The following is a 22,145-nucleotide window of genomic DNA, read 5'->3' on the forward strand; positions in this document are numbered from 1 at the left end:
GACGGCAATCCCAGATCGAAAGAATATTACGCACACGCAAGGCAACAGGAAGAAACCGGTTTGGCTCAGTAAAAAGAAAAAACACGCGTGAACACCCTGAGGGGACGCACCTTGCATATTCCGATTTTGGTATAAAAGGCCAAGAAGAGTTTGAATGGAGTATCAGTCTCTTTTCAGCTCATCGACAAGAAACAAGCAAATAAAAGTCAACAACATGTACCGACTTAATACTTTGGTAATTTCACACTACTTTTCATTTTGTAATCAATTTGCTAACGATAAATTTACTTACCTTTCCAGGTTATCCTTTTGGTGTCAGTTTACGCTGTCAGTGCCCGACCGGCTGAATCGTCCACCCCAGCCGCCACCACCGAGACTGTCGATGTTCGTCAGGGATGGAATCAGGGCCAGCAAAATATGAATGCCTATCCCAACAGTCAGCAAATCGGGACCGGTTATTCCAACACTGGATCTTATCCGGCCGGAAGCAACAGCCGCCCATCATACGGTTACGACAATGCCTTCCCAGATCAGGTAAACTTCTCTGCAGCCGATCCACACCGCGGTGTCGCCTCAATCTTCAACATGAATATCCCACTCCAGGGCGGATTTGTTGGACACCCAATTCAGAATCAAGCGACTGGATTCGCTCCTACTGGATATCAAGCAACTGGTGGCGTCTCCGCCTCGGCATCCGCTGTGTCTGTTTCTTCTTAATTTTCTCCGATTAACAATAAGCTTGCCAATGTAACACTGCGTGTACGAACTGTATAAAAGTAAAATTGAACGTCAATAAATTATTTCATTCTATATCGATTTCGTTTTTTTTTACTGTACTATGACGGATATATTCTATCGATGAGTCAATAATTCTACAAAATTTCCTTAATTTTTTTTTTCTTGTTCTGTATCAAATTAACCGGTTAATAGTCGGTTATGTGAGATAATCGAAACAATTTTTTCGCTTGGGCTGGCCATAAAACTTGGACTCTATAAATTGAAATGCAAGGCCTGACAAAAGGTTTGCAATTTGAAACCATCAACATTTTTGTAAATAAGGTCTATGAACTATGATTTGAGTTCCTCGCATTTTCTTTTTATGGCCTAAACGTTTCGTACGACAGGTAATTTTCTTATCCGTTAAAGAGACGCAATAAAGGACCAAGGAAAGTGTCCAACTGTTAAACTGGATACAAACAATACTTTGCCCGAAATAATTATTCTGAAATTATTTAAAGAAGGGTAAAACAGACGAATCGGCACAATGAAAAGGAAATAAGTGTCGGCTGATATACATGTGAACTTCCTCATGATTTACAATTCAATTTCACGAGGTATCGATGCACCCAAGGTCATTCCCGATTTTTCTTACAGAAATATTTGCTCCCCGAATTAAAACGTTTTTATTATTGCGCCATCCAACAAACGGAATATCCACACCCAAAGTTATTGCGATTTTGATATTTTAAGATTTTTATCGTCGTCATTCAGGAAAGGCCCAAACATTCGCGTCATTCCCAGAACAAGAGAATTGCGCGCATTCAAGATGACCAGATGAAACCGGTTAGAGCTACAACAAAAACACGTGAACGCTTGGAGCGGACAAATTGCATATTCAAGTTCTGGTATAAAAGGCCAGGAAGATTTTGAATGGAGCATCAGTCTCTTGTTCGCTCTTCTCAGCAACAATCAAAGCAAATAATTCTACACAACAACATGTGCCGTCTAAACACTGTGGTAAGTTTCGGAATTTTCTCTCCCATTCTACTTGCAATTGCTAACGATACATTTCCTTAACTTATCAGGTTATCCTTTTGGTGTCAGTTTACGTTGTCAATGCCCGGCCGGCTGAATCACCCATCACACCCAACACCACCACCGGCCAGAAAAATGTCAACGCCTATCCTAACCGACCGGAGCAGACCGCTGGTTTTTCCAACCCAATTGCCACTGGATCTTATCCGGCCGGAAGCAACAACGGTCCATCCTACGACAACACTATCCCAGTAGATGAGCTTAATTTCCCAGGAGCTGACGCACACCGAGCTCTTGCTTCAATGTTCAACATGAATATCCCCACCAGTGGTGGATTCGTTGGAAAACCGATTCAGAAACAAATGTCTGGATTCGCCCCCACCGGATACGCATCAGGTGGGATCTCCGCCTCTGCTTCGGCAGTCTCCATTTCATCCCAATAAACCTGCAAATTTCTATGCATCCATACACTCACAGAACTTATTAAAATATGCCTGATTTGTACAAACTGCTAAACAATATTTCTTCAAATAAATCATTGTATCTATCCAATCAAGATTCTCAGTTATTCCTACTTCTCTGCGTTTTCTATAGCTGTTCAGAAAATTACCCGTCGTACGAAAGATTTAGGCCATACAAAGCAAATATTTTGAGAAGAATTTTACAGTACTAAGTATTAATCTCGTGAGCAAACAAACCCCAAAATTTGGCGACGACAAACTGAATTTGGTGAAGAGAAGAAAAGACTACCTAACCTTGATCATCTCTTGGAAGTTCAATTAAGCGGATGAATATTTCCCGAAGTCACTTTTCATACGCTGCTCTGCTGCCATTCTGCACATGGTTCGAAGGAAATGATTTAATCAAATTGTATAGCAAGAGAATAAATTAAATTAAGTTAAAGAAACAGTCGGGGGTCCATGTGAAGATGCTTACCTGCAGTGAGATCCCATTTCTTGTGTCAATTCTCTTCACGAATGAAACTTTGTTGGAGCGAACCGTTGATGCTTCAAAAAGTGTTCCTACCATTTCTGTCCCCACACACCAACACTTGCTTTCTCACTTCCCTGATAATCGAACAATACATAAATTTGTTTAAAATCTTTATTGTGTACTAAGTAATTACCTTGACATCATTGGAAATGAGCAAACAATTTGCATTCAGTGATGTCGTCTCCATCACTTCACCTAAAAGCAGCTGTTTTCCATGGAAGGTAAACATAAAGGCCATTGGACTGTTTTCGATAGTAATCAAACCAACCTAAGTCATTTTTATTATCAAAAACGAAAAAAAAATTAAAATATTCAATACCTCATGGATCATGGAGAAGTTTAGTCAAGTATGATTTTCATTGTTTTTGTGACTGACCTGAGGCATCAATTAAGTCTTGTCAGTTGGTTTAAACATTTAGTTAGGTTGCACATGCAGTAAAAATAATGGAAATTGTTTCTTTAACTGCTTCACCATGTGTAAACATAAAGGACCCTGCACGTGCACCGTTAACTAAAGAACCTCAAAAACTAATACAACACCTCACACGTCTTTGTTTCACATCGTTTCACACGTTTCAAATACAGCTGTCCTTTAAAATGGAAAAGGCACTATCACAAATTATTAGCAATACTCTTGAAGCAGTAGTATTATTACCAATAGTTTAACTTGTTTCTTTAGCGACCATGGCAAGTGACAAAATGCCAAAATTTTCTCGTTTCGTTTTTGCATTTTAACGTCCATCCTCATTTTCTTTGATTGCTTCCTATTGGTCAGCGACCAAAAGGCGGCCATCATGGATTTCAAGGGGGGGTAGGGAAATGGTTTCTGCAACTTTGGTTTCTGCAACAACGCCTGCACCGGTCGAATCGGAAATCTAGAAAAAGCATGGTGTACCATGGAAAAAGTGTAGACCATATCATAATTACATAAATGCACCATGTATCAAAATTTATAGCAGGGGAAAACAACAACAACAAGTGTGAAGAGACCAATTTTCCGCTGCTACCCACACAAAACTGATGATAAACAAAGAACAAATGTCACGTAGATAATTTGAAGGGGATCTCCCGAGGTGCCAATAAAAAAGGTAACAAATATATCTGCTTAGTACATGTGGAGATATTCGTATCTCAGCTGTCTGTGTTATTTCATCATGTAGTACGTAGTTGTGCGTTATTTGTTTATTTGCCAACACCAACATGATATCAGCATCAGGGCAAATCCAAGCGTCACTTGCTGCATGTGTTTTTTATTTTTCGACTATAATTTACTACATTTACCAATCCGCTCCGATGACCATCAGCACTAACAATCTCATTTACCCAACACGGCAACACCTTTTCAAATACTTATCGGCTTGGTCGTAGCCTATGGTTCACTACAAGATTATGTTGATTGTTTACTTTATTGGTTTGGATATGAGATCATCTGGCGAATCTAATATATTTGTTGCCTTATCGTTTTACATAAATAGTCGATGCCTCGGTATAAACACTCAATAATCGAGTCAAGTTCGGGAAATTGTAAGCCGGGCGTGTTTGAAATGGCGCATTTATTAGACGCAACTTTCATTTGCTTATTCTCTTTCCTGATTTTGAGCTGTTTCAGATCTTCTAACTCGTTTGACGCTGACGCAACAAATCTCCAAGAACAAATACAACAATTACGAGGAAATTATGTAAGTGTACCTTCTCAGTCAAACTCTAGCCAAGTCACTTTTACTTTTTCTTCCCATACAATTCTGCATAAAAGCAAGTAATAATCAATAAGTGTGCTTCTTTTCAATTTGTTATTCGTAATAGGAACGCATGGAAGTAAAAGTCAGTGAACTGACGGAGAAAGTCACCCAATTGGAGACCCAACTTCATAAGGTAACTTCCTCACTCTTATCAAATCTTGTTCAAAGTGATTTCATAATTTATTTCCAAGGAAACATCAATCAAGACTAAAGTTCTCGGGAGTGAAAACGACATGAGAAGATCGTGCAGTGAGATCAAATCAGCATACCCTGAAATGGATTCAGGAATGTACTGGATCGATCCGGACGGCCAAGAAGTTGGCGACGACCCCATTGAAGTCCATTGTGACATGAATTTAGGTGACAATTAATGCACAATAACCCCTCAAATTGCCCCAAAATAGTATAAGAGATTGTTTATACTCCTAGGTATTACAAGTATTTTACACGACAGCGAAGAATACGTGGAAGTGGATAACTGTTACGATCCCGGATGCTACAGCAGAGACATTCACTATTCAGCCAGCGATAGGCAGATTACAAAGTTAATTGAGCTGTCAAACGAATGTCACCAGTACTTTGAAGTAGGTAACTCTATCCTAATTTCAAAAGACCACCTATACACATAAGCAGAGGAATTTGATTCCTTTATTTTAAATGAATGTGTGAATATAGTACGATTGCATCGAAGCACCGTTCGAGTTCGATGGCCAACAGGTTTCATGGTGGGACGACCGACATGGAGACCAGCAACACTTTTGGTCCGGAAAACACACAAGTGGTCACACATGTGACTGCGGCATCAACAGTAACTGTTTGGATTCATCCGCCGAAAAATGCAACTGTGACTCAAAATTATCATCCCCGCAATCCGATGAAGGTAATTGATTGCCTATAACGATAAGATTTATTTTCTAATTGTAATTTAATGTCGTACCTTTCTATTCGATAACTGTGTAGGAATCATCACCGACAAGAGCATCTTACCAATCAAACGTCTTCATTTCGGCCATACCTCCACCGGATCTGGCGGACACACTCTGGGGAGATTTCAGTGCTCGGGCGAGACGGCGAATGAAATTGTTAACGAAAGGGCGAGCTCATGTGCAGACTTGAGAGCATTGGGGCATTCCTCTAGCGGATTCTATTTAGTCCAAGGAGCCGAAATAGTCGAAACGGTTTACTGTGATTTCTCAAAATTACAGAGCGAAGAAGGTTCAATTGATAAATTATTCTATTAAAAATTAGCTGGGGGATATGTTTTCATTATTTTATAATGAATTCGTTTTTAGGTTTTGAGACTTGGGTCGGATACGCCGATCTCAAACCGGAACCAACTCATTCCGGAATGCCAACGTCCTGTGCCGATTTGAGGGGAATAGGACACACTTCTTTCTCCAGCGGATTTTATCCCATTATGGGGGAGAAGTTGGTGGAAATGGTTTACTGCGAATTCCCCATATCTCCGCAAAAAGAAGGTCTAACTACAACTCTTTCAATCAAATCCTTTTGACTAATACCTGTAAATAAAAAATAAATAAAAAGTTATTATTTTTTAATTCTTTTTCAGTGCTTGAGGAATGGATGGGGTACGCGGATCTCAAGCCGGAACCCACATTCGCTGGATTGCCAAGGTCCTGTGATGATTTGTTGGGAATAGGACACACGACCTTCTCAAGTGGATTTTATCCCATTTTGGGGGAGACGTTTGTCGAAATGGTTTACTGCAACTTTGACACATCACCAAAAAGTACCATCGGTAAGATCAATTGGAATTTAATACGCCTCTACTAATTTACGTACATATGCACACGTATTCAATTTGTGTTCCTATAACATCCATTCAGATTCCCAGATCGATTTGGGAGTCATTGACGTCAAATCAAACTCAACCTTTTTCTACGGTCAGAGAACTACCCCATACGTCCCAAAACCTGGCCTTACTCCGAATATACCATTCGACGCTCCCCCATACAGCCCACTTAATTTTAATGTGCTCAACATCGGTAGTGGATGAGACGCATTATTCGACCACTTTCAGGCCCCAGTCAAAGGTCGATACTTTTTCTCCGTGTCCGGAATTGCAACTTGTCGAACCGCTACGTTGACATGCAAGTGCACCGCATCCCTGAGGAAAAAAACTACCGCAGGTGTCGACCCATCCACGGTTGGGAGTGCAATGGGCGAGGTCGACATGGAGAGGCGAGATAAAACCAGCACCGACTCGGAAACGTTTTCTATTCAAGCGACGCTCGATTTGAACAAGGGCGATAAAATCTGGTTGGAAGTTGACTTGCTGACTTCCTCGCCCGTAGCAAATTTGTACGACGACTTCAGACATTTCACTCATTTCACCGCAATATTGCTACAGGAAGACATAATCGATTCACTGGAATTGTATCTGTAGATACAGCATTTTTATAGCGCCTTCGAGACCGTTTTTAAATTTTCTATTAAAATTAATTCACCTGCTTGACAAATGACTAAAGGGACGCTAACTACACGAAACTGTTGATCTACATAAGCGTGCATAAATTCACATAGTATAAGGGGGAAACCCGAATTTTACCAAAATGCCAATACAAATATTTAACTGATAAGTGCGTGTTGCTGACAAGACATTTATCTCAGTTGTTTGCGTTAATTTTTCATTGTACATTCGTGCTTTGTACACCAACACAAAAAATTCCTGATAAAGTCATCGGGGTCAGTACAAATAAAACCGTCACTTTCTGGGATTTGTTTCGTATTTAGTATTCACCGCTGTATTGTAATCCGCCATAATAAATCCTATTAACCCAGCTCCTTTCAAATACTTATCCGATATGCCACATCTAATTTGTATCCACACGAATTTGTGTACCTCCTGAGTATGATTATAGAATCGTACGAGTTGAACAATCAGTTAGTACTGCATATTGATTTATATAACACATGCACGAATTGTCGGTTTCTTTTAAGCTCTGTGGCCAATTTATTGCGGCCTTATCGCTCTCATAAATAGAGGAAGCCTCGTCATTCGACACGCAGTCGAGTCAACAGGAAATTTTGGATTGGGGCTTGTTCCCGATGAAAGTTTGAAATGGCTCGTTTATTCGACGCAATTTGGATTCCTTTTTGTTTTCTAGTTATTTCGTCGGCTTACTGTCAAACTTCTTACTCGTTTGACGCCGATGCGAAAAACTTACTAGAACAAATCCAACACTTAAGAGGAAACTATGTAAGTGTATTTCGCAAACCAATTCAGTCCGCTATAAAACGAATAGCTAACTGCAATTGAGTAACCAATACATTATTTTGTTTTTCTTTCTTCTATTTTCTATTGAATAAAGGATCGCATGGAAGCAAAAGTCGGTGAACTGACGGCGAAAGTAACCCAATTGGAAAAACAACTTCTTAAAGTGAGTTATTCTCTGTTATAAAATTACGGTAAAAAACGAGGAGGTGACTGTGTGGCGGTAGGGTTCTCTTGGTAATATAATTTTTCACTTGCACTCGCTTGATTGAAGTGTTTAAAGTCAAAACCTTTTTGAATTTGAGTTATACAGTATTTAAATTTAAATTTTAAGTTTCCCACTTCCATTGGTTATTTAATGAACCAAGAACAGGCTCGAACAAAATTGACACACAGGGTGAATCACAGCCTTGTGGCCGTTACTGAAGTAGGCTATGCTATTAAATAACCCATCGGTAGAAATAAAATCGACAATAAATCCAGAATAATACTTGAATATTTCCAAGGAAACATCATCGAAGACCAAAACTCGAGGGGCTCAAACCGACATGAGAAGATCGTGCAGTGAGATTAAATCAGCAAACCCTGGTCTTAATTCAGGAATGTACTGGATCGATCCGGACGGCCAAGACGTTGGCGACGACCCCATCGAAGTCCACTGTGACATGACTTCAGGTATTCATTAATGCACAATAACCCCCTCTATTTGTTCAGCAAAAAATAAAAATATGAAATTGTTTAAACTTTAGGTATCACTAGCATTTTACACGACAGCGAAGAATACGTGGAAGTGGATAACTGTTTCGATCCCGGATGCTACAGCAGGGACATCCACTATTCAGCAAGTGACAGACAGATAACAAAATTAATCGAGTTGTCCAACGAATGTCACCAGTACTTTAAAGTATGCATCTCTATCCTAATTTCAAAAATTCTGCCAATCTTTTAAAATTTAAAAATGAATTCAGTATGACTGCATCGAAGCACCGTTCGAGTTTAACGGCCAACAGGTTTCGTGGTGGGACGACCGACATGGAAACCCGCAACACTTTTGGTCCGGAAAACACACAAGTGGTCACACCTGCGATTGTGGCATCAACAGAAACTGCATTGGTGGGTCAACCAAAAAATGCCATTGCGACTCAAGATTATCTTACTCGGAGTCCGATCACGGTAACTTTCCTAAATGTAGAAAAGAATTATTTCTGCTCTGGTCTGTCGATCTTACTTGCCCAATATGTATTCAATTAAACTCTGTAGGAATCATCACGGATAAGAGCGTTTTACCAATCAAACGTCTACATTTCGGGCATACTTCGACTGGCTCCGGCGGACACACTCTGGGGAGATTCCAGTGTTCGGGACAGATGGCCAATCAAATCGTTAATAAAATACCAACCTCATGCGCAGACCTGAGAGCATTGGGACATGCCTCAAGCGGATTTTATTTCATCCAAGGAACCCAAAAAATCGAAACAGTGTACTGTGAATTCACGAAATTATTGACAGAAGCAGGTCTAACTGAAAAATATTAAAAGAAATAATGAGAAATTCATCTAATATTATATCATTATTATAACATCCTTTTAGGTTTTGAGACTTGGGTCGGATACGCGGATCTCAAGCCGGAACCAACTCATTCCGGAATGCCAACGTCCTGTGCCGATTTGAGGGGAATAGGACACACTTCGTTCTCCAGCGGAATGTATTCCATCATGGGAAGGAAGTTTGTGGAAGTGGTTTTTTGCGATTTCACCAAATCCCAGGACGATAAAGGTCTATACTCCAATATTTTCGATGAAATATCAATTTTCATTAGAACCATCTCAAATCAATTAATTTGTTTTCTATTCGTTTCCAGGCTTCCAGACATGGATGGGCTACGCGGACCTCAAGCCGGAACCCAGGTACTCGGGAGTGCCAAAGTCCTGTGCTGATTTGAAGGACATAGGACACACGACCTTCTCGAGCGGATTGTATCCCATTTTCGGGGAGAAATTCGTCGAGATGGTTTACTGCGACTTTGACAAACCATCGATCATGATAGGTAATTGATAAGCTCGGTTTAAATCAATCTATTTTGATTACGTTAAAACATCACGTGTGTTTAGGTCTCCAGAGAAATATTGGAATTGTTGATGTTAAATCAAAGCCCACCTTTTTCTATGGGCAGCGGAACACTCCTTTCACCACCTACGGCAGCATACCGTTCGACGTCCCTTCAAACAGTGTAAGCAATCAGAATGTGCTCAACATCGGCAACGCCTGGAAGACCAGTTCAGATCGCTTCGAGGCCCCAGTCAAAGGTCGTTACTTTTTCTCCGTGTCCGGTATTGCGACGTGCCGGACGGGAGCGCTGACGTGCAAATTCAGTATCTTCCTGGAGAGAAGCTCTGTTGTTGGTGGAATTGGACATGCAATGGGCGAGGTCGACATGGAGAGGCGAGATAAAACCAGCAAAGACTCGGAAACGTTTTCCATTCAAGCGACGCTCGATTTGAAAAAGGGCGAAACCGTCTGGCTTCATATCGATCCTAAATATTCTTCGCCTGTAGCGACATTGTACGACGACCCTAGGCATTACACTCACTTTATTGGCATATTACTGCAAGAAGACATTGGTGATTCTTTCGGATTGTATCGGCATGCATAGACTAACGTTAAGGTTCGATCACCCTTTTTTTTTTTAATTTGATTCTTTCCATAAAATTCTGAATGATTATCCAAATCGATCCAAATAACAAATACACACAAGCAAACCCCTTGGAAGTCTTATTTTGATAATGAACCAAATTCTTTCAGCGAATAAACTAAAACCCAACAAAGCCGTTAAAATATTTACGGAAACCTTTATTGCGCTTTATTGTATAAAATTACTATGCGTGAACACTTTTTTAATTACCAAGCGCTGGATATTTATTGATAGCATAAATTTTATTACATGGCGATTATACACATGGCGAGATAGAACACGTTTTTTTTCTACCTTATGACAGGTAACAATTCAGCTCATTTTGATCCTCGTATTTAACCCTTATGGCATTGAAAATTCAACTTTTTTAAATCCTTGTACGCGACCAGTTAATCCGCCAGTTGGCGGATCCGGAGATGGAGGATTTCTAGCGGGTTGACGCTGTTGATAGGGCGTGGTAATCACAGCAGGACCTCTGTAGGATTGTCCTGCACTCTGCTGGTAGTTTCTAATCCATCCGCCATACAGAAAATTAATTATTTTGTACAATAACAGAATGCAACACAAGAACATTATTTACATCATTTACCCTAAATAATTGTAAGGGGATGTTGGCGGACGAGGTTCCGGCATTCGGACGTAATTTCTTTGCTCCACGGAATGAGAATCGTGCATTTCAGGATCCATAAATCCCGAAAAGGAAGAGCCACAAGAAGAAGAATTATCGAAACTTGTCCTTGCCCTTAATGCCCTCCGTCTCCTGTGCGACAATTCAATTGGATTAAAAACTTATGTTGTTAAATGAACATTTGATGAAGAAGGAAACTGACTGGTAATCCAGAAAGATGAATCCAATAATCAAAATTAAGGCGATGCCACCTAAAATGCCGTAAAGGATGTAAAAGAAAATGTCGTAATTAATTTCGGCAGGTGGATCCGGCGCTTGGGTGGTGCTGCCGGAACCGGATGAAGTCGATAGCGTGGTTGTGCTACTATGGGAATTCTCAGTCGTCGTTGGGCTGACGACATCCCTTGTCACTGTTGGCGATCCTGTGGAGGCCATTGTTGATTCACTATTAAGGCTTGTTGGATTAGTAATAGTCGACGACGTAGTGGACAGCTGGACGCTAGTCGTTGGTTGTTTGGTAGTGGTAGTCAGCACGGATTTGCAGAGTTGGTCATCGTACCAACTGGGATTGAGATCCTGAAATTCTGTTGCGTTTGAACAGTTTCCGGTGACGAATGGCAGCAGCTCTCGATAGTCGCGGATGAGCCAGGCCATTTGGCAATCGTCGCATTTTACGGGGTCTGTAATATTTGGTAACGTGCATGCATAGAAATTAAAATTATGATGTTATTACGCAATCAGATGTAAGACGTTTTAACTGTTTCTAATGGAGACACTGCCAGGTGTTTTGGAAGTTTGCATTTCCGCCAGGATTTTCTTGTAGACGGTCGAACTAAATTTTGTCAACTGGTTGCCGTCGAGTGAAACTTTTGCGTTGCCATAATAACCTTGATATGGAATAGAATAACATTTAAAAAAGACTTACTTTAACTCTATGAACTTAATATTAAATACCTTTTTCGAAAGAGTCATCAGAGATGTCTGATAGAGAATTTTTCGTGAGGTCTAGCGATTTGACATCGGCGGAGAAGGAAAGAGAGCCGGAAGAGATGGAATTTATGTCACACAAGGAAACATCCAACGAATGTAAAGCGACTAAATTGGCCAACGTATTCGGGATGGCGGTGATCGATGGGTTTATTTTTCAAAGACACAATTTCTAAATTACTAGCCCCATTCAACGTTGCTAGGATCGACTCTGCTTTTCCATCAGTCAGTTCCACATTTTCCGTCATGATGAGGTTTTCCAAGCCACCGAGAGATGACCCAGGGAAATTAAGTGAACTGAATCCTTTGCAATTGTTGACGGCTAGCCATTTGAGACTGGGAAGTGAAGGTAAATTTCCCAGGGATTGGATATTGATGGCACCTTCCAATTGCAACAAGTTTACACTAGTAAAACTGTCCAAAAATGTCCACACCAAAGATGCAATGTTGCAATCGTAGACAACAAACTCTTCCATGGTGGTAGCAGACGACTGGAAAGCATTGCGACGGATTGTCATTAACTTATCTCCGCAACTGGCAAGACGAATAATCCGTGCTGTATGGATGCCCAACAGTCCAGCAGGTATTTGAGTGTCTCCAATTTTCGGTACCATATCGAAACGATTAATATTAACAAATCCCGTGTTTCCAGTGAAGGTGTTTTGTATCTCTGTGAAGGGAATTCCAAGGCAAATGACATTCTGGTAACCCGTGTCGACATCTGCGCTACAAAAGCAATTGCCGCAATCAACAGCATCTGTTCGACCGATGCTACCCAATAACAAAAACAGCTACCACAATTATAAAAGTAAGTTAACACTTTAATTAGACGCAATAATTAGTAGTGGAATCACGTAAGAAATACTTACAAAGAATGGAACAGCAATAAAAGTGCTGGGAAGATGATCATTTCCTTTCCCATTCATTATGGACGAGGTTTTGGTTTTGACCATGCAGCACAAACGACCCAGACTCCAACTCGGGATAATCTTGAATGTGCAATTGTAAGTCACTTTGAATTTTTCAAGTCCGTTTGGTATCACTATCCACCTGTTACGGTTTCAGTTCAGTCCACTTTCACACTCAGAAAAATATTGTGCGTATCACCGCGAACTTAAGCCAAGGATTACTGACTGGTGTTAACGTTTCCAATGCCCTCGCCATAAAACTAGGTAATTCGATGTCGTTATCTCCACTTGTACGTTTTGTAATCGCCTTAAAGAAAGTCAGTCGTCGTCATTCAGAAACTGGCAATAGTGAAATCGTCATCACTTAAGCTTGTCTATATCTCGATTCTCTGCGGAATTCTTTGATTTATTTAGTATTCCGGCCCTTAAACCTTAGGTGGATGCTGCTCCAAATGTTTAACAAAACAAAATTTGGTTTTCTTATCCGTGTTGATCCGTGTTTGTATTTCTCCAATTTCTATTTTCTTTATCTCGGAATTGGTCCTATCGTAAAATGACGATGCCTTCTATTGCGCACAGTAGCATCCACTTTAAAGTTCTCGTTATTCATTCAACAAAAACCGAATTCTTATTGCGCAGTATTAGTTTATTGGCCTTCTAAACCTGCCGCAATTTCGCAGAGGTGGAAGTGACCGATCCTTATCGCGTTGTCATATTGCTCGTAAGCTTATCACAAGGAGGAATGACTCAGAAATATTTGATTCATTTTTCATCGTGTATTATCTTTTTTCTATCCGGAAGCGAAAATCGAACTTTGATACAAATTAAGTTATGCTTGTGTTATATTATATAACTGTGAAAATTTCTTCTTCAAGCAGAATGCCTGTAAAATGTAGCAACGGTCCGTACAAATTATTACTGAAAAGCGTTCCGACTGTCGGGGAAATTGACAATTTCACCTCGTCGCCCTTATTCAGATGCCAAATAGACGGAAGTGTCACAGTGAACTGGCGCAAATCATCAGCAAACGAAGACCCCTTTTGAACGCCGTTGACATAAAAGACGACACTGAAAACTCCCGTGGAGGGCTCGCTGACTCCAGAGAAGTCGAACAAGTACGTGCCGGACTTTGGGGCGGTGAATATGCCCGTTGAAATGTCCATAGCGCCTCCCTCATTAAGTACCGTGACGTTGAAAATAATCGGAGAATCTTTATTGGGCACAGAGATACTCGTTGAACTTTGCACGTAAAATTGGACAGGTTCCGATTTGACGTCCACGTATCCAATTCTATTTTGCGCCACATTTTGCCCTGGTGATTAATTGAACGGTTACACTTAAGAAACGATAAAAGCTCCAGCTATTTTCTGTTACCTAACGTGAAATCACAGTGGACAAACTCGACGTGTTTGTCTCCTTGAATGGGATACAGTCCGTTGAGGGTGTAGCCAATCCGCCACAAATCCGCACAAGATCTTGGATAAACAGGAGAAATCGACTTGCCGGAACATATCAATTTTCCCAGGGTGTGGCTTCCTCCGTTATGAATCGTTCGTCCGAAATTCAATTTGGTTACCGGCAGAACGTTTTTAAGCGTAATTTTTCCTGTATTACATCAGTAGAAAATTAAGATATTAAGTCTTGGCAAACATATTAAGGCTAAAATACGATACCGTTATCTGATAATGGGACAGCCACATTAGCGTCGCAATTGCATTCCAGATCGGGACGGACGCAATAATCATCAATGCCACACTGACAGGTGTGAACGGTGGCGTCAGAACCAGACCAAAATGTTTGAATTTCGCCATCCACATCGTTCCACCAAGCGTAGTCGATGCCTTCTACCGTAAAAGGTCCCCCAAGACAATTCACCTGCAATTTACTATTGAAATAAGAACCAAACAATTTTATAATTCTATTGAATCCAATTGTACTTGAATAGTTTGATGACACTCTGCTGAAAATTCGGCCAGAGCTTTCGCTTGTTTGGCAGTTGTGTTTTGGTAAAGGATCGATCTCGAATAACAACCAGGATCGGTGCATTTGGGTATCTCAATTGTCTCTTCGCTATCGTGTCCAAGGGAAGTTGTTCCTGAATAATCAATTAATCTAAATTTAAATTTCCCTCTGAAAGTGTCATCCATTTTCTCAAAATTCACCTGTTTTCATGTCGCAATGAACGTAAATGGCTCCATCGCCTATGCCGATTCCATCCGGATCAATCCAGTACATTCCGGACTCTTTGAATTCCGGCAGGCCACTGTCTCGGGCTTCCAGGCACGTCCTCGGCGAGAATATGGCCGAATAAGGTGAGACACCAATTACTTTACTGGTTTTATCCTCCGTTATTCGAGACTTTAAATTGTTGGAAATGTTGACCAGCAAGACGGACTCGAGTCGCTGGACTTGCTCCTTTAAGGAATTGATTTGATCGTTGGCGGAATTCAGTTGAAGTTCTTGGTCCAGAACTTTGGCTTCCAGCTGATCCAATCTGGCCATGACTGTGCCCTGAAAAGATTCCTACATTTGGCGTAGCAGAGTAAATTAACCTGATGATAAAAATATTCTTACGTCATATTGCGGCTGAAAATCGTAGGGTGTGTCTTGGGCGCTCGAAATCACCAGCACCAAACAGCTGACGAAAATTCTGACCAACATTGTCTATTAGACGTTTGGAACTAAATGCCTTTTATGCTAGCGCTTTTCGTGTGTAGTAATCAATTCGAACTTGGAAAATTAGAATAGGTTATTTCAACATGGGGTCGACATTTCTGTAAATATGCTATCAACACTATAGCTTTGTGTGTCAAAGAAAAGCCTGGCTTAAAACTTCGTGCCCAACAAAGACGGCCGACCACACAGATTAATCCCTAGTGAAATGTTAGGCCGTCAAGCGACGGATTACAAAACTGCCCTTATCAATCGAAAAAACCAAACCGGCTGGACAAATACACTGGGTATATTATGGAAAAAAAAGTCCCCAGGTGATGTCTGGCCTAGAACCAAAAATACCTGTGTTTTGGAATATCCAATAATTCCAATACGTTACGTGTCGTTTTGTAAATGAAATTCTAGGACATAAGAAAAAATGTTTTATAGTTTATTTCTTGCAAGAGGTGTTCAAGTATTAGCTTGTTTATTGTTGGTGCTTATCAAATTATTTTCTGCGCATGTGCAACATTAAAGAACACACACGCGCAAACAACGTACCCGGAAACCTTAATTGCACAAATTAATTTTCCTCCATTGCTTCATTTTTTTGTTGCCTGTTACCTTTTTATTTCCCGGATATAATTTTGCTGGTGTAACTTTTTACTGTATAACGCTTCATCACGCACATTAGATATTTACTGATGATAGCATACATTTTATTACATGGTGATTATGTACACGGCGTGATAAATCACGTTTCTTTGTTTGTTTTAGATGTCTTAGATGTTGTGGAAAATTAGAATCCAGCTCTTCTTAATCCTCTTACTCGACCAGTTGGCGGAACCGGAGGTGGTTGATTCTTGGCGGATGGCGGCTGTTGATAGGGCGTGGTAATCGTAGCAGGACCCCTGTAGGGTTGTCCTGCACTCTGCGGGTAATTTCTGATCCATCACCAATAATTAATTCGATGTAACCCAATTGAAAAATAACAACATTATATCGAAAACTCACCTCAAATAATTGTCGGTAGATGTTGGCGGACGAGGTTCCGGCATTCGGACGTAATTTCTTTGCTCCAGGGATCGAGGATTGTAGTTTTCAGGATCCATCCGTCGAGGTAAGGATGAGTCACGCGAAGAAGAATTATTGAAACTTGTCCTTGCCCTTAATGCTCTCCTTCTCCTGTGCGACAATTCAATTGGATTAAAAACTTATGTTGTTAAATGAACATTTAATGAAGAAGGAAACTGACTGGTAATCCAGAAAGATGAATCCAATAATCAAAATTAAGGCGATGCCACCTAAAATGCCGTAAAGGATGTAAAAGAAAATGTCGTAATTAATTTCGGCAGGTGGATCCGGCGCTTGGGTGGTGCTAGAACCGGAACTGGATGAAGTCGATGTCGTAGTTATGCTACTATTGGGATTCCCAGTCGTCGTTGTTGAGTTAACATCACTAGTCGCTGTTGACGATCCTGTGGAAGACGTTGTCATTCCACTACTGAGGCTTGTGGGGTTTGTAGTTGTCTGTGAATCGGTTGGCATTGACGATGATGACGTAGTGGACACTTGAACGACAGTCGTGTCGATAGATATTGTGCTATTTGCAGTGGTTTGGGTGGTCGATTCAGATATTGTTGACTGTACAGTTTCTGTTGTTGATTCAGTTTCTTGAGTCGTTTCAAACGTTGTAGTCGAATCAGACGATGTTGTTGGTTCAAATGTTGTTGTGGGTTCAAATGTTGTCGTCGGTTGTTCGGTGGTAGTCAAGGCTTCACAGAGTTGATCATCGTACCAACTGGGATTGAGATCCTGAAAGTCCGTTGCGTTGGAACATTGTCCGGAGACGAATGGCAGCAGCTCTGGATAGTCGCGGATGAGCCAGGCCATTTGGCAATCGTCGCATTTTACGGGGTCTGTTATTTTAATTAAATAGTTAGAATGATACTTGCAAATCAAATGCAAAATAGTTTTAACTGTTTCTAATGGAGACACTGCCAGGTGTTTTGGAAGTTTGCATTTCCGCCAGGATTTTCAGGAAAACGGTCGAACTGAATTTTGTCAATTGGTTACCATCGAGTGAAACGTTCGCGTTGCCATAATAACCTTGATATAGAATAGAATAACATTTAAAAAAGACTTACTTTGTCTCTATGAACTTAATATTAAATACCTTTTTCGAAAGAGTCATCAGAGATGTCTGATAGAGAATTTTTCGTGAGGTCTAGCAATTTGACATCGGCGGAGAAGGAAAGAGAGCCGGAAGAGATGGAATTTATGTCACACAAGGAAACATCCAACGAATGTAAAGTGACTAAATTGGCCATCGTATTCGGAATGGCTGTGATCGATGGGTTGTTTTTCAAAGAAACAATTTCTAATTTACTAGCCCCATTCAACGTTGCTAGGATCGACTCAGCTTTTCCATCAGTCAGTTCCACATTTTCCGTCATGATGAGGTTTTGCAAGCCACCGAGAGATGACCCAGGAAAATTGAGTGAACTGAATCCTTTGCAATCGGTGATGGACAGCCATTTGAGACTGGGAAGTGAAGGTAAATTTCCCAGGGATTGGATACCGGTAGCACCTTCCAACTGCAACAGGTTTACACTAGTAAAACTGTCCAAAAATGTCCACACCAAAGACGCAACGTTGCAATCGTAGACAACAAACTCTTCCATGGTGGTAGCAGACGACTGGAAAGCATTGCGATCGATTTCCATGAGATTATTTCCGCAACTGGCAAGATGAATGATCCGTGCTTTATGGATGCCCAGCAGTCCAGCAGGTATTTGAGTGTCTCCAATTTTCGGTACCATATCGAAACGATTAATATTAACAAATCCCGTGTTTCCAGTGAAGGTGTTTTGTATCTCTGTGAAGGGAACTCCAAGGCAAATTACGTTCTGGTAACCCGTGACGACATCTTCACTGCAAAAGCAATTTCCGCAATCAACAGCATCTGTTCGACCGACCGAGCTCAATAAGAAAAGCAGCTGCCACAATTTGAAAAGTAAGTTAAAACCTTATTATGTAGACTCAATAAGTAGTAGTAAAATCACGTTAAAGTGGACTTACAAAGAAAGGAACAGTTACAACAGTTCTAGGATGATGAATAGTCCCAGTCAGTTTCATTGTAGATGATTTTTTTTTGTTCACCATGCAACAATAAAGATCAATTCAACTCGGGATAGTCTTGAATGTTGAACTGTTCTTCCCTTTTTTTGGTTTTATTTTTTCGTGTGTGTGGTTCCACTATGCAAACCCAAAAGTTTCAATCCACGCTTTACACTGAAACCAATTTTTGTGTAACTCTGTGACTTGAGTCAGAGCAAGGATTGTCAGGGGTAGTGTTTTCCAAGCTAGCTAAGCTATATGAACCAACGGATTTTTTGTTTTTATCTCCACTTTTGTTTTGTAATCGTCCAGAAACGAAAGTCAGTTGTCGTCGTACAGAAGCTGGCTAGTGAAATCGCCATCACTTGCTTCATCTGTCACTGCTATCTCGATTCTTTCCGGATGTCTTTTACGTCGGCAACTGCACAGTAGGATAAGAACTGACAAAAGAAAATCCTAAATGATTTGTTGCCCCAAACATTTAAGAAAACAAAAGTTGTAAGCCCTAAAGAATAGCTTGCATGTGAAAAGTCACAAGTCTTATCCGTGTTGATCCGTGTTTGTTTTTCTCCACTTTTTATTTATTTCTCACGAAACTGGGCCTGTGCGATTTCATCTATTGCGTATAGGCCTAATAGTTTAAACTTTAAATCTCGTCGTTATTCTTTTAATAGAATCAAATTCTTGCTTCAGTAATTTTATTGGTGTTCTAAGTACTGTTCTAAACCCGACACAATTTCTCAGAATTGGAAATGATCCTTTTCACTATCATTTTTCTGTTAGCATCCACGGATCGGTTCGTTGCAACAACAAAGAAATGAACAAACGAAAGGGATTTTTTTTTTTGCTTTAGAACAATTTGTATTGCGAGTTCTATTTTCAGTTTAAAAATGTCTGGTATTGTAGAGTGTAATAGGAATCAATTCTGAAAGATAAAACTCGAAATACACAAAACTTTTTCGCCAATACTGATCCTACTTTTGTTGCATTCACGAAGGAGCATACACACAGTGTAGTTCATTTCATTTTGCGGTTGTCCTGCAGGACGAAATAAGGATGAAGCAACACTTGGAACATATCAGGGCGTTTTCCAGGATCTTTGTCGACTAACTTGAGAATCAAGTCAATCAGATCCCAACTTAGGTTTGGAAGATTTGGTGGAACCAGACCTTTAATCATTGATATGTTTCGCCAGGTTTTATTAGAACTGAAAGGATGTTTTCCTTTGAGTACAATCCGCGCAATTGTAATCCCCAAAGCGTAAACATCGCTAGCGAAAGAGGCTGGGTAGGCGTCTTCGGGAGCATTGAGAAGTTCGGGTGCCATGTAAGTCTCTGTGCCGGGATGCGAAGTCTCACTGAATTCGGTTTTGCCCCGTTCCAGTTCTATAGCGAATCCGAAATCGGCAATTTTGGCTAAAACCAAACGAGGGGAGTGGCGCTTGAGGAGAATATTTTCCAGTTTCAAATCCTTGTGAATTATTCCCTTGTTGTGAATGTAAGCGAGACCAAGAATGACTTGTCTCACAAGGATCTTTTCATCTAGGGAGTCTTTAGGGATCCATTTTAACTTCCCTTCGAAGTAATCCTTTAAAGATCCCTCGCACAACTCCATCACAATGATTCTGATTCAAGAAACCAATAAAGTCTCAATTACGATTGAAATAAGCTGGTAGATAGTGTCAATACTTTGCTGGACCCTTTTCGACGGCATCAAGATATTTGACGATGGACAAGTGATCTAGTTTACGAAGGGTCTCAATTTCTCTCTTAAACACGCCCTCGGCTTCTGGCTTTGGATTGTACTTCTTGCAAGCAGCCGGGAATACGTTTCCATTTCCATCAGTATACTTGCATTTGTACACTTTGCCGTAAGTTCCTTTTCCCAGTTCTTCTTGTATTTCAATGGAATAGGTCTAAAAAGTAAAAAAAAAGTTTCACACAGACTTAACAAGCCTTAGTAAATTTGTGAATGATTCTTACCTTATCATTTTCCTTGGGCACGATGCCAGATCCAGATCGGGCGGTACTATGACAAATATATTCTGATAATGATTGAGGTGTGGTTTTTAATACCTCGTTCTCTATGTTGGTCGTGACATGAACCTTGGAGAAAAACTTAAAATCAATTTGATAAAATCAATTCATCCCGTATTATTTGCTCAACTTACGTCAGGGAGCTTCCTCTCTCCCCTCTCTCCTTGCGTGTGTTGACAGATTAAATTAATGAGCCATTTTTTTACTTTTGTTGAAGTCATTCTCTTTTCTGGATCACATTCAATCATTCCTTTAATAAGACTTTTAATATCTTCAAAATGATTACAATGAAGCAACCCTAAAAGAACAATAGTTATTTTTATTGTTTTACAGTGATTTGACCACCCTTCTAGTGAATGGGAAAAGAAAACGTCGATGCGAATTAAGTTATACTTACTCTCCATATTTACTGGTTTACCCTGGCGAATATTGAGCTGTACTTCGATATGGTCAACCGTATCTCCAAACGGGTGAACCACCCCATTTTCTCGCACGAGGAATTCAAAAAAGACGCAACCACTTGAAAAAACGTCACATTTCGGTGTTGCTTTGATGTGTTCGTTATTGCCACGTAATTCAGGCGCCATCCACAGAAGAGTCCCTTTAGTTCCACTCATGGAACAGGTGTCTCGTGTGCTGATTTCTTTACTTAACCCGAAATCCGATAATTTCATGTGACCTTTCAAGGAAATCAAAATGTTTTCCGGTTTGATGTCGCGGTGAATCACTTTTTCCGAGTGCATGTATTCAAGGCCGTTGGCAATTTGGTACATGACTTCTATGTCGGTTGACAGCGCTGGACCTTGATACTTTTTGGCAATCACTTCTTCGAGTGTCCCTGCACACAATTCTAGGACGATGTATCTGTTTTTACAATATTTCAATGGAAATGAACTTCTGAAATGTGAATTAATTTAAAATGATAATTATTACCTGAAAATTTCATCCTCTTCAGCTGCTAAAATTTTGAGAACGTTTTCATGCTCAAATTTTATTTGAAACTTGATTTCACGGTCCTTTACATCTAGTCTGTGTAACTCGAGTCTTTTGACAGCTACTTCTTTGTCTTGATGATAACCACGAAAAACAATACCATAACTGCCTTTACCAAGCACATCATTTTTCATGTAACTGGTACCGGTTTCCTTGATAAAAGTTATTGGGCACGACGAAGTTTTCTTTGACTCAGCCATAACAGTTCACAAGTTCACAATCACCTTCATTTTTACAAATGGAAACAGAGTCGAAAAGTTGCAATTGATTTTTCTTTCAGCCCCAACTAATGTAACTTTTTTCTGTAGACAAGTTGTGCTTCTCATCGAGATAAGCTGATAAACAGATAAGCGGTTTACTATACTATCAGTAGCCTAGTGATGATGAAACGCAATGGAACAATGTAC

The 22,145-nt window shown here is 40.3% G+C and overlaps 8 protein-coding genes and 2 long non-coding RNA genes across 16 annotated transcripts; 5 read left to right on the top strand and 5 right to left on the bottom strand.

The window, feature by feature from the left end:
* The first annotated feature begins 72 nt into the window (after positions 1-72).
* LOC124207771 lies at positions 73-810 on the top strand. The gene is made up of 2 exons (XM_046605391.1): positions 73-235; positions 301-810. Exons 1-2 carry the CDS (start codon positions 155-157, stop codon positions 715-717), a joined length of 498 nt encoding a protein of 165 aa, XP_046461347.1. The 5' UTR covers positions 73-154; the 3' UTR covers positions 718-810.
* Positions 811-1,612: 802 nt separating this feature from the next.
* LOC124207774 lies at positions 1,613-2,307 on the top strand. Its single transcript, XM_046605392.1, has 2 exons — positions 1,613-1,737; positions 1,806-2,307. The coding sequence occupies exons 1-2, from the start codon at positions 1,651-1,653 to the stop codon at positions 2,196-2,198; spliced, it is 480 nt and encodes a 159-aa protein (XP_046461348.1). The 5' UTR covers positions 1,613-1,650; the 3' UTR covers positions 2,199-2,307.
* A 156-nt stretch (positions 2,308-2,463) lies between these two features.
* On the bottom strand, positions 2,464-3,502 carry LOC124207775. 2 transcript variants are annotated; one of them, XR_006880131.1, is made up of 5 exons: positions 3,289-3,502; positions 3,068-3,124; positions 2,882-3,016; positions 2,692-2,822; positions 2,464-2,589 (listed from the first exon to the last, which is right to left on the bottom strand). It is a non-coding gene; the product is annotated as an uncharacterized LOC124207775 (long non-coding RNA). The 2 variants fall into 2 exon arrangements; XR_006880130.1 differs by having other exon boundaries at positions 3,068-3,502.
* Positions 3,503-4,242: 740 nt separating this feature from the next.
* On the top strand, positions 4,243-7,084 carry LOC124207776. Its single transcript, XM_046605393.1, has 9 exons — positions 4,243-4,427; positions 4,552-4,620; positions 4,679-4,847; positions 4,917-5,071; positions 5,163-5,367; positions 5,448-5,702; positions 5,780-5,965; positions 6,058-6,246; positions 6,335-7,084. Exons 1-9 carry the CDS (start codon positions 4,293-4,295, stop codon positions 6,502-6,504), a joined length of 1,533 nt encoding a protein of 510 aa, XP_046461349.1. The 5' UTR covers positions 4,243-4,292; the 3' UTR covers positions 6,505-7,084.
* Positions 7,085-7,504: 420 nt separating this feature from the next.
* LOC124207779 lies at positions 7,505-10,426 on the top strand. Its single transcript, XM_046605400.1, has 9 exons — positions 7,505-7,707; positions 7,820-7,888; positions 8,229-8,397; positions 8,472-8,626; positions 8,691-8,895; positions 8,983-9,237; positions 9,313-9,498; positions 9,584-9,769; positions 9,834-10,426. The coding sequence occupies exons 1-9, from the start codon at positions 7,570-7,572 to the stop codon at positions 10,373-10,375; spliced, it is 1,905 nt and encodes a 634-aa protein (XP_046461356.1). The 5' UTR covers positions 7,505-7,569; the 3' UTR covers positions 10,376-10,426.
* A 215-nt stretch (positions 10,427-10,641) lies between these two features.
* On the bottom strand, positions 10,642-18,810 carry LOC124207778 (serine-rich adhesin for platelets-like). 4 transcript variants are annotated; one of them, XM_046605398.1, is made up of 6 exons: positions 18,671-18,810; positions 17,766-18,588; positions 17,570-17,698; positions 11,245-11,722; positions 11,004-11,174; positions 10,642-10,922 (listed from the first exon to the last, which is right to left on the bottom strand). In XM_046605398.1, the coding sequence occupies exons 1-6, from the start codon at positions 18,752-18,754 to the stop codon at positions 10,757-10,759; spliced, it is 1,851 nt and encodes a 616-aa protein (XP_046461354.1). In that variant the 5' UTR covers positions 18,755-18,810; the 3' UTR covers positions 10,642-10,756. The 4 variants fall into 4 exon arrangements, with proteins under 4 accessions (XP_046461354.1, XP_046461352.1, XP_046461355.1 ...); XM_046605396.1 differs by lacking the exons at positions 11,004-11,174; positions 11,245-11,722 and adding exons at positions 16,604-16,774; positions 16,845-17,508; XM_046605399.1 differs by having other exon boundaries at positions 10,803-10,922; positions 10,995-11,174.
* Positions 11,998-13,028, bottom strand: LOC124207782. Its single transcript, XM_046605405.1, has 2 exons — positions 12,899-13,028; positions 11,998-12,820 (listed from the first exon to the last, which is right to left on the bottom strand). Exons 1-2 carry the CDS (start codon positions 12,980-12,982, stop codon positions 12,104-12,106), a joined length of 801 nt encoding a protein of 266 aa, XP_046461361.1. The 5' UTR covers positions 12,983-13,028; the 3' UTR covers positions 11,998-12,103.
* Positions 12,955-13,291, top strand: LOC124207785. The gene is made up of 2 exons (XR_006880133.1): positions 12,955-13,033; positions 13,095-13,291. It is a non-coding gene; the product is annotated as an uncharacterized LOC124207785 (long non-coding RNA).
* LOC124207781 lies at positions 13,699-15,669 on the bottom strand. Of its 2 annotated transcripts, none has more exons than XM_046605403.1 (6): positions 15,512-15,669; positions 15,100-15,460; positions 14,875-15,032; positions 14,611-14,812; positions 14,312-14,542; positions 13,699-14,249 (listed from the first exon to the last, which is right to left on the bottom strand). In XM_046605403.1, the coding sequence occupies exons 1-6, from the start codon at positions 15,596-15,598 to the stop codon at positions 13,783-13,785; spliced, it is 1,506 nt and encodes a 501-aa protein (XP_046461359.1). In that variant the 5' UTR covers positions 15,599-15,669; the 3' UTR covers positions 13,699-13,782. The 2 variants fall into 2 exon arrangements, with proteins under 2 accessions (XP_046461359.1, XP_046461360.1); XM_046605404.1 differs by having other exon boundaries at positions 15,100-15,448; positions 15,512-15,638.
* A 739-nt stretch (positions 18,811-19,549) lies between the features above and the next one.
* LOC124207780 (serine/threonine-protein kinase/endoribonuclease IRE1-like) lies at positions 19,550-22,117 on the bottom strand. Of its 2 annotated transcripts, none has more exons than XM_046605401.1 (6): positions 21,679-22,117; positions 21,143-21,609; positions 20,880-21,043; positions 20,692-20,826; positions 20,398-20,624; positions 19,550-20,333 (listed from the first exon to the last, which is right to left on the bottom strand). In XM_046605401.1, the coding sequence occupies exons 1-6, from the start codon at positions 21,936-21,938 to the stop codon at positions 19,727-19,729; spliced, it is 1,860 nt and encodes a 619-aa protein (XP_046461357.1). In that variant the 5' UTR covers positions 21,939-22,117; the 3' UTR covers positions 19,550-19,726. The 2 variants fall into 2 exon arrangements, with proteins under 2 accessions (XP_046461357.1, XP_046461358.1); XM_046605402.1 differs by having other exon boundaries at positions 19,587-20,333; positions 20,692-20,814.
* Positions 22,118-22,145: the final 28 nt, after the last annotated feature.

The sequence above is a fragment of the Daphnia pulex genome, chromosome 11 (assembly GCF_021134715.1).
Source record: "Daphnia pulex isolate KAP4 chromosome 11, ASM2113471v1".
In the NCBI taxonomy this organism is placed as follows: Eukaryota; Metazoa; Arthropoda; class Branchiopoda; order Diplostraca; family Daphniidae; genus Daphnia; species Daphnia pulex.

Coding starts and splice junctions, on each gene's coding strand:
- LOC124207782 (XM_046605405.1), bottom strand. CDS start 12,982: ATGGTCAAAACCAAAACCTCGTCCATAATGAATGGGAAAGGAAATGAT. Junction 12,821..12,898: donor TTATTGCTGTTCCATTCTTT/GTAAGTATTTCT, acceptor TAATTGTGGTAG/CTGTTTTTGTTATTGGGTAG.
- LOC124207778 (XM_046605396.1), bottom strand. CDS start 18,754: ATGGTGAACAAAAAAAAATCATCTACAATGAAACTGACTGGGACTATT. Junction 18,589..18,670: donor TTGTAACTGTTCCTTTCTTT/GTAAGTCCACTT, acceptor AAATTGTGGCAG/CTGCTTTTCTTATTGAGCTC. Junction 10,923..16,603: donor TCTACCGACAATTATTTGAG/GTGAGTTTTCGA, acceptor CGGATGGATTAG/AAACTACCAGCAGAGTGCAG.
- LOC124207774 (XM_046605392.1), top strand. CDS start 1,651: ATGGAGCATCAGTCTCTTGTTCGCTCTTCTCAGCAACAATCAAAGCAA. Junction 1,738..1,805: donor TGTGCCGTCTAAACACTGTG/GTAAGTTTCGGA, acceptor TTAACTTATCAG/GTTATCCTTTTGGTGTCAGT.
- LOC124207771 (XM_046605391.1), top strand. CDS start 155: ATGGAGTATCAGTCTCTTTTCAGCTCATCGACAAGAAACAAGCAAATA. Junction 236..300: donor TGTACCGACTTAATACTTTG/GTAATTTCACAC, acceptor TTACCTTTCCAG/GTTATCCTTTTGGTGTCAGT.
- LOC124207776 (XM_046605393.1), top strand. CDS start 4,293: ATGGCGCATTTATTAGACGCAACTTTCATTTGCTTATTCTCTTTCCTG. Junction 5,368..5,447: donor ATCCCCGCAATCCGATGAAG/GTAATTGATTGC, acceptor ATAACTGTGTAG/GAATCATCACCGACAAGAGC. Junction 5,703..5,779: donor AAAATTACAGAGCGAAGAAG/GTTCAATTGATA, acceptor ATTCGTTTTTAG/GTTTTGAGACTTGGGTCGGA.
- LOC124207781 (XM_046605403.1), bottom strand. CDS start 15,598: ATGTTGGTCAGAATTTTCGTCAGCTGTTTGGTGCTGGTGATTTCGAGC. Junction 15,033..15,099: donor TCATTGCGACATGAAAACAG/GTGAATTTTGAG, acceptor TTGATTATTCAG/GAACAACTTCCCTTGGACAC. Junction 14,543..14,610: donor TGTCCCATTATCAGATAACG/GTATCGTATTTT, acceptor GATGTAATACAG/GAAAAATTACGCTTAAAAAC.
- LOC124207779 (XM_046605400.1), top strand. CDS start 7,570: ATGGCTCGTTTATTCGACGCAATTTGGATTCCTTTTTGTTTTCTAGTT. Junction 8,398..8,471: donor CCACTGTGACATGACTTCAG/GTATTCATTAAT, acceptor TTTAAACTTTAG/GTATCACTAGCATTTTACAC. Junction 8,627..8,690: donor AATGTCACCAGTACTTTAAA/GTATGCATCTCT, acceptor AAATGAATTCAG/TATGACTGCATCGAAGCACC.
- LOC124207780 (XM_046605401.1), bottom strand. CDS start 21,938: ATGGCTGAGTCAAAGAAAACTTCGTCGTGCCCAATAACTTTTATCAAG. Junction 21,610..21,678: donor GAAGAGGATGAAATTTTCAG/GTAATAATTATC, acceptor TTGTAAAAACAG/ATACATCGTCCTAGAATTGT. Junction 20,625..20,691: donor TGCCCAAGGAAAATGATAAG/GTAAGAATCATT, acceptor TTTACTTTTTAG/ACCTATTCCATTGAAATACA.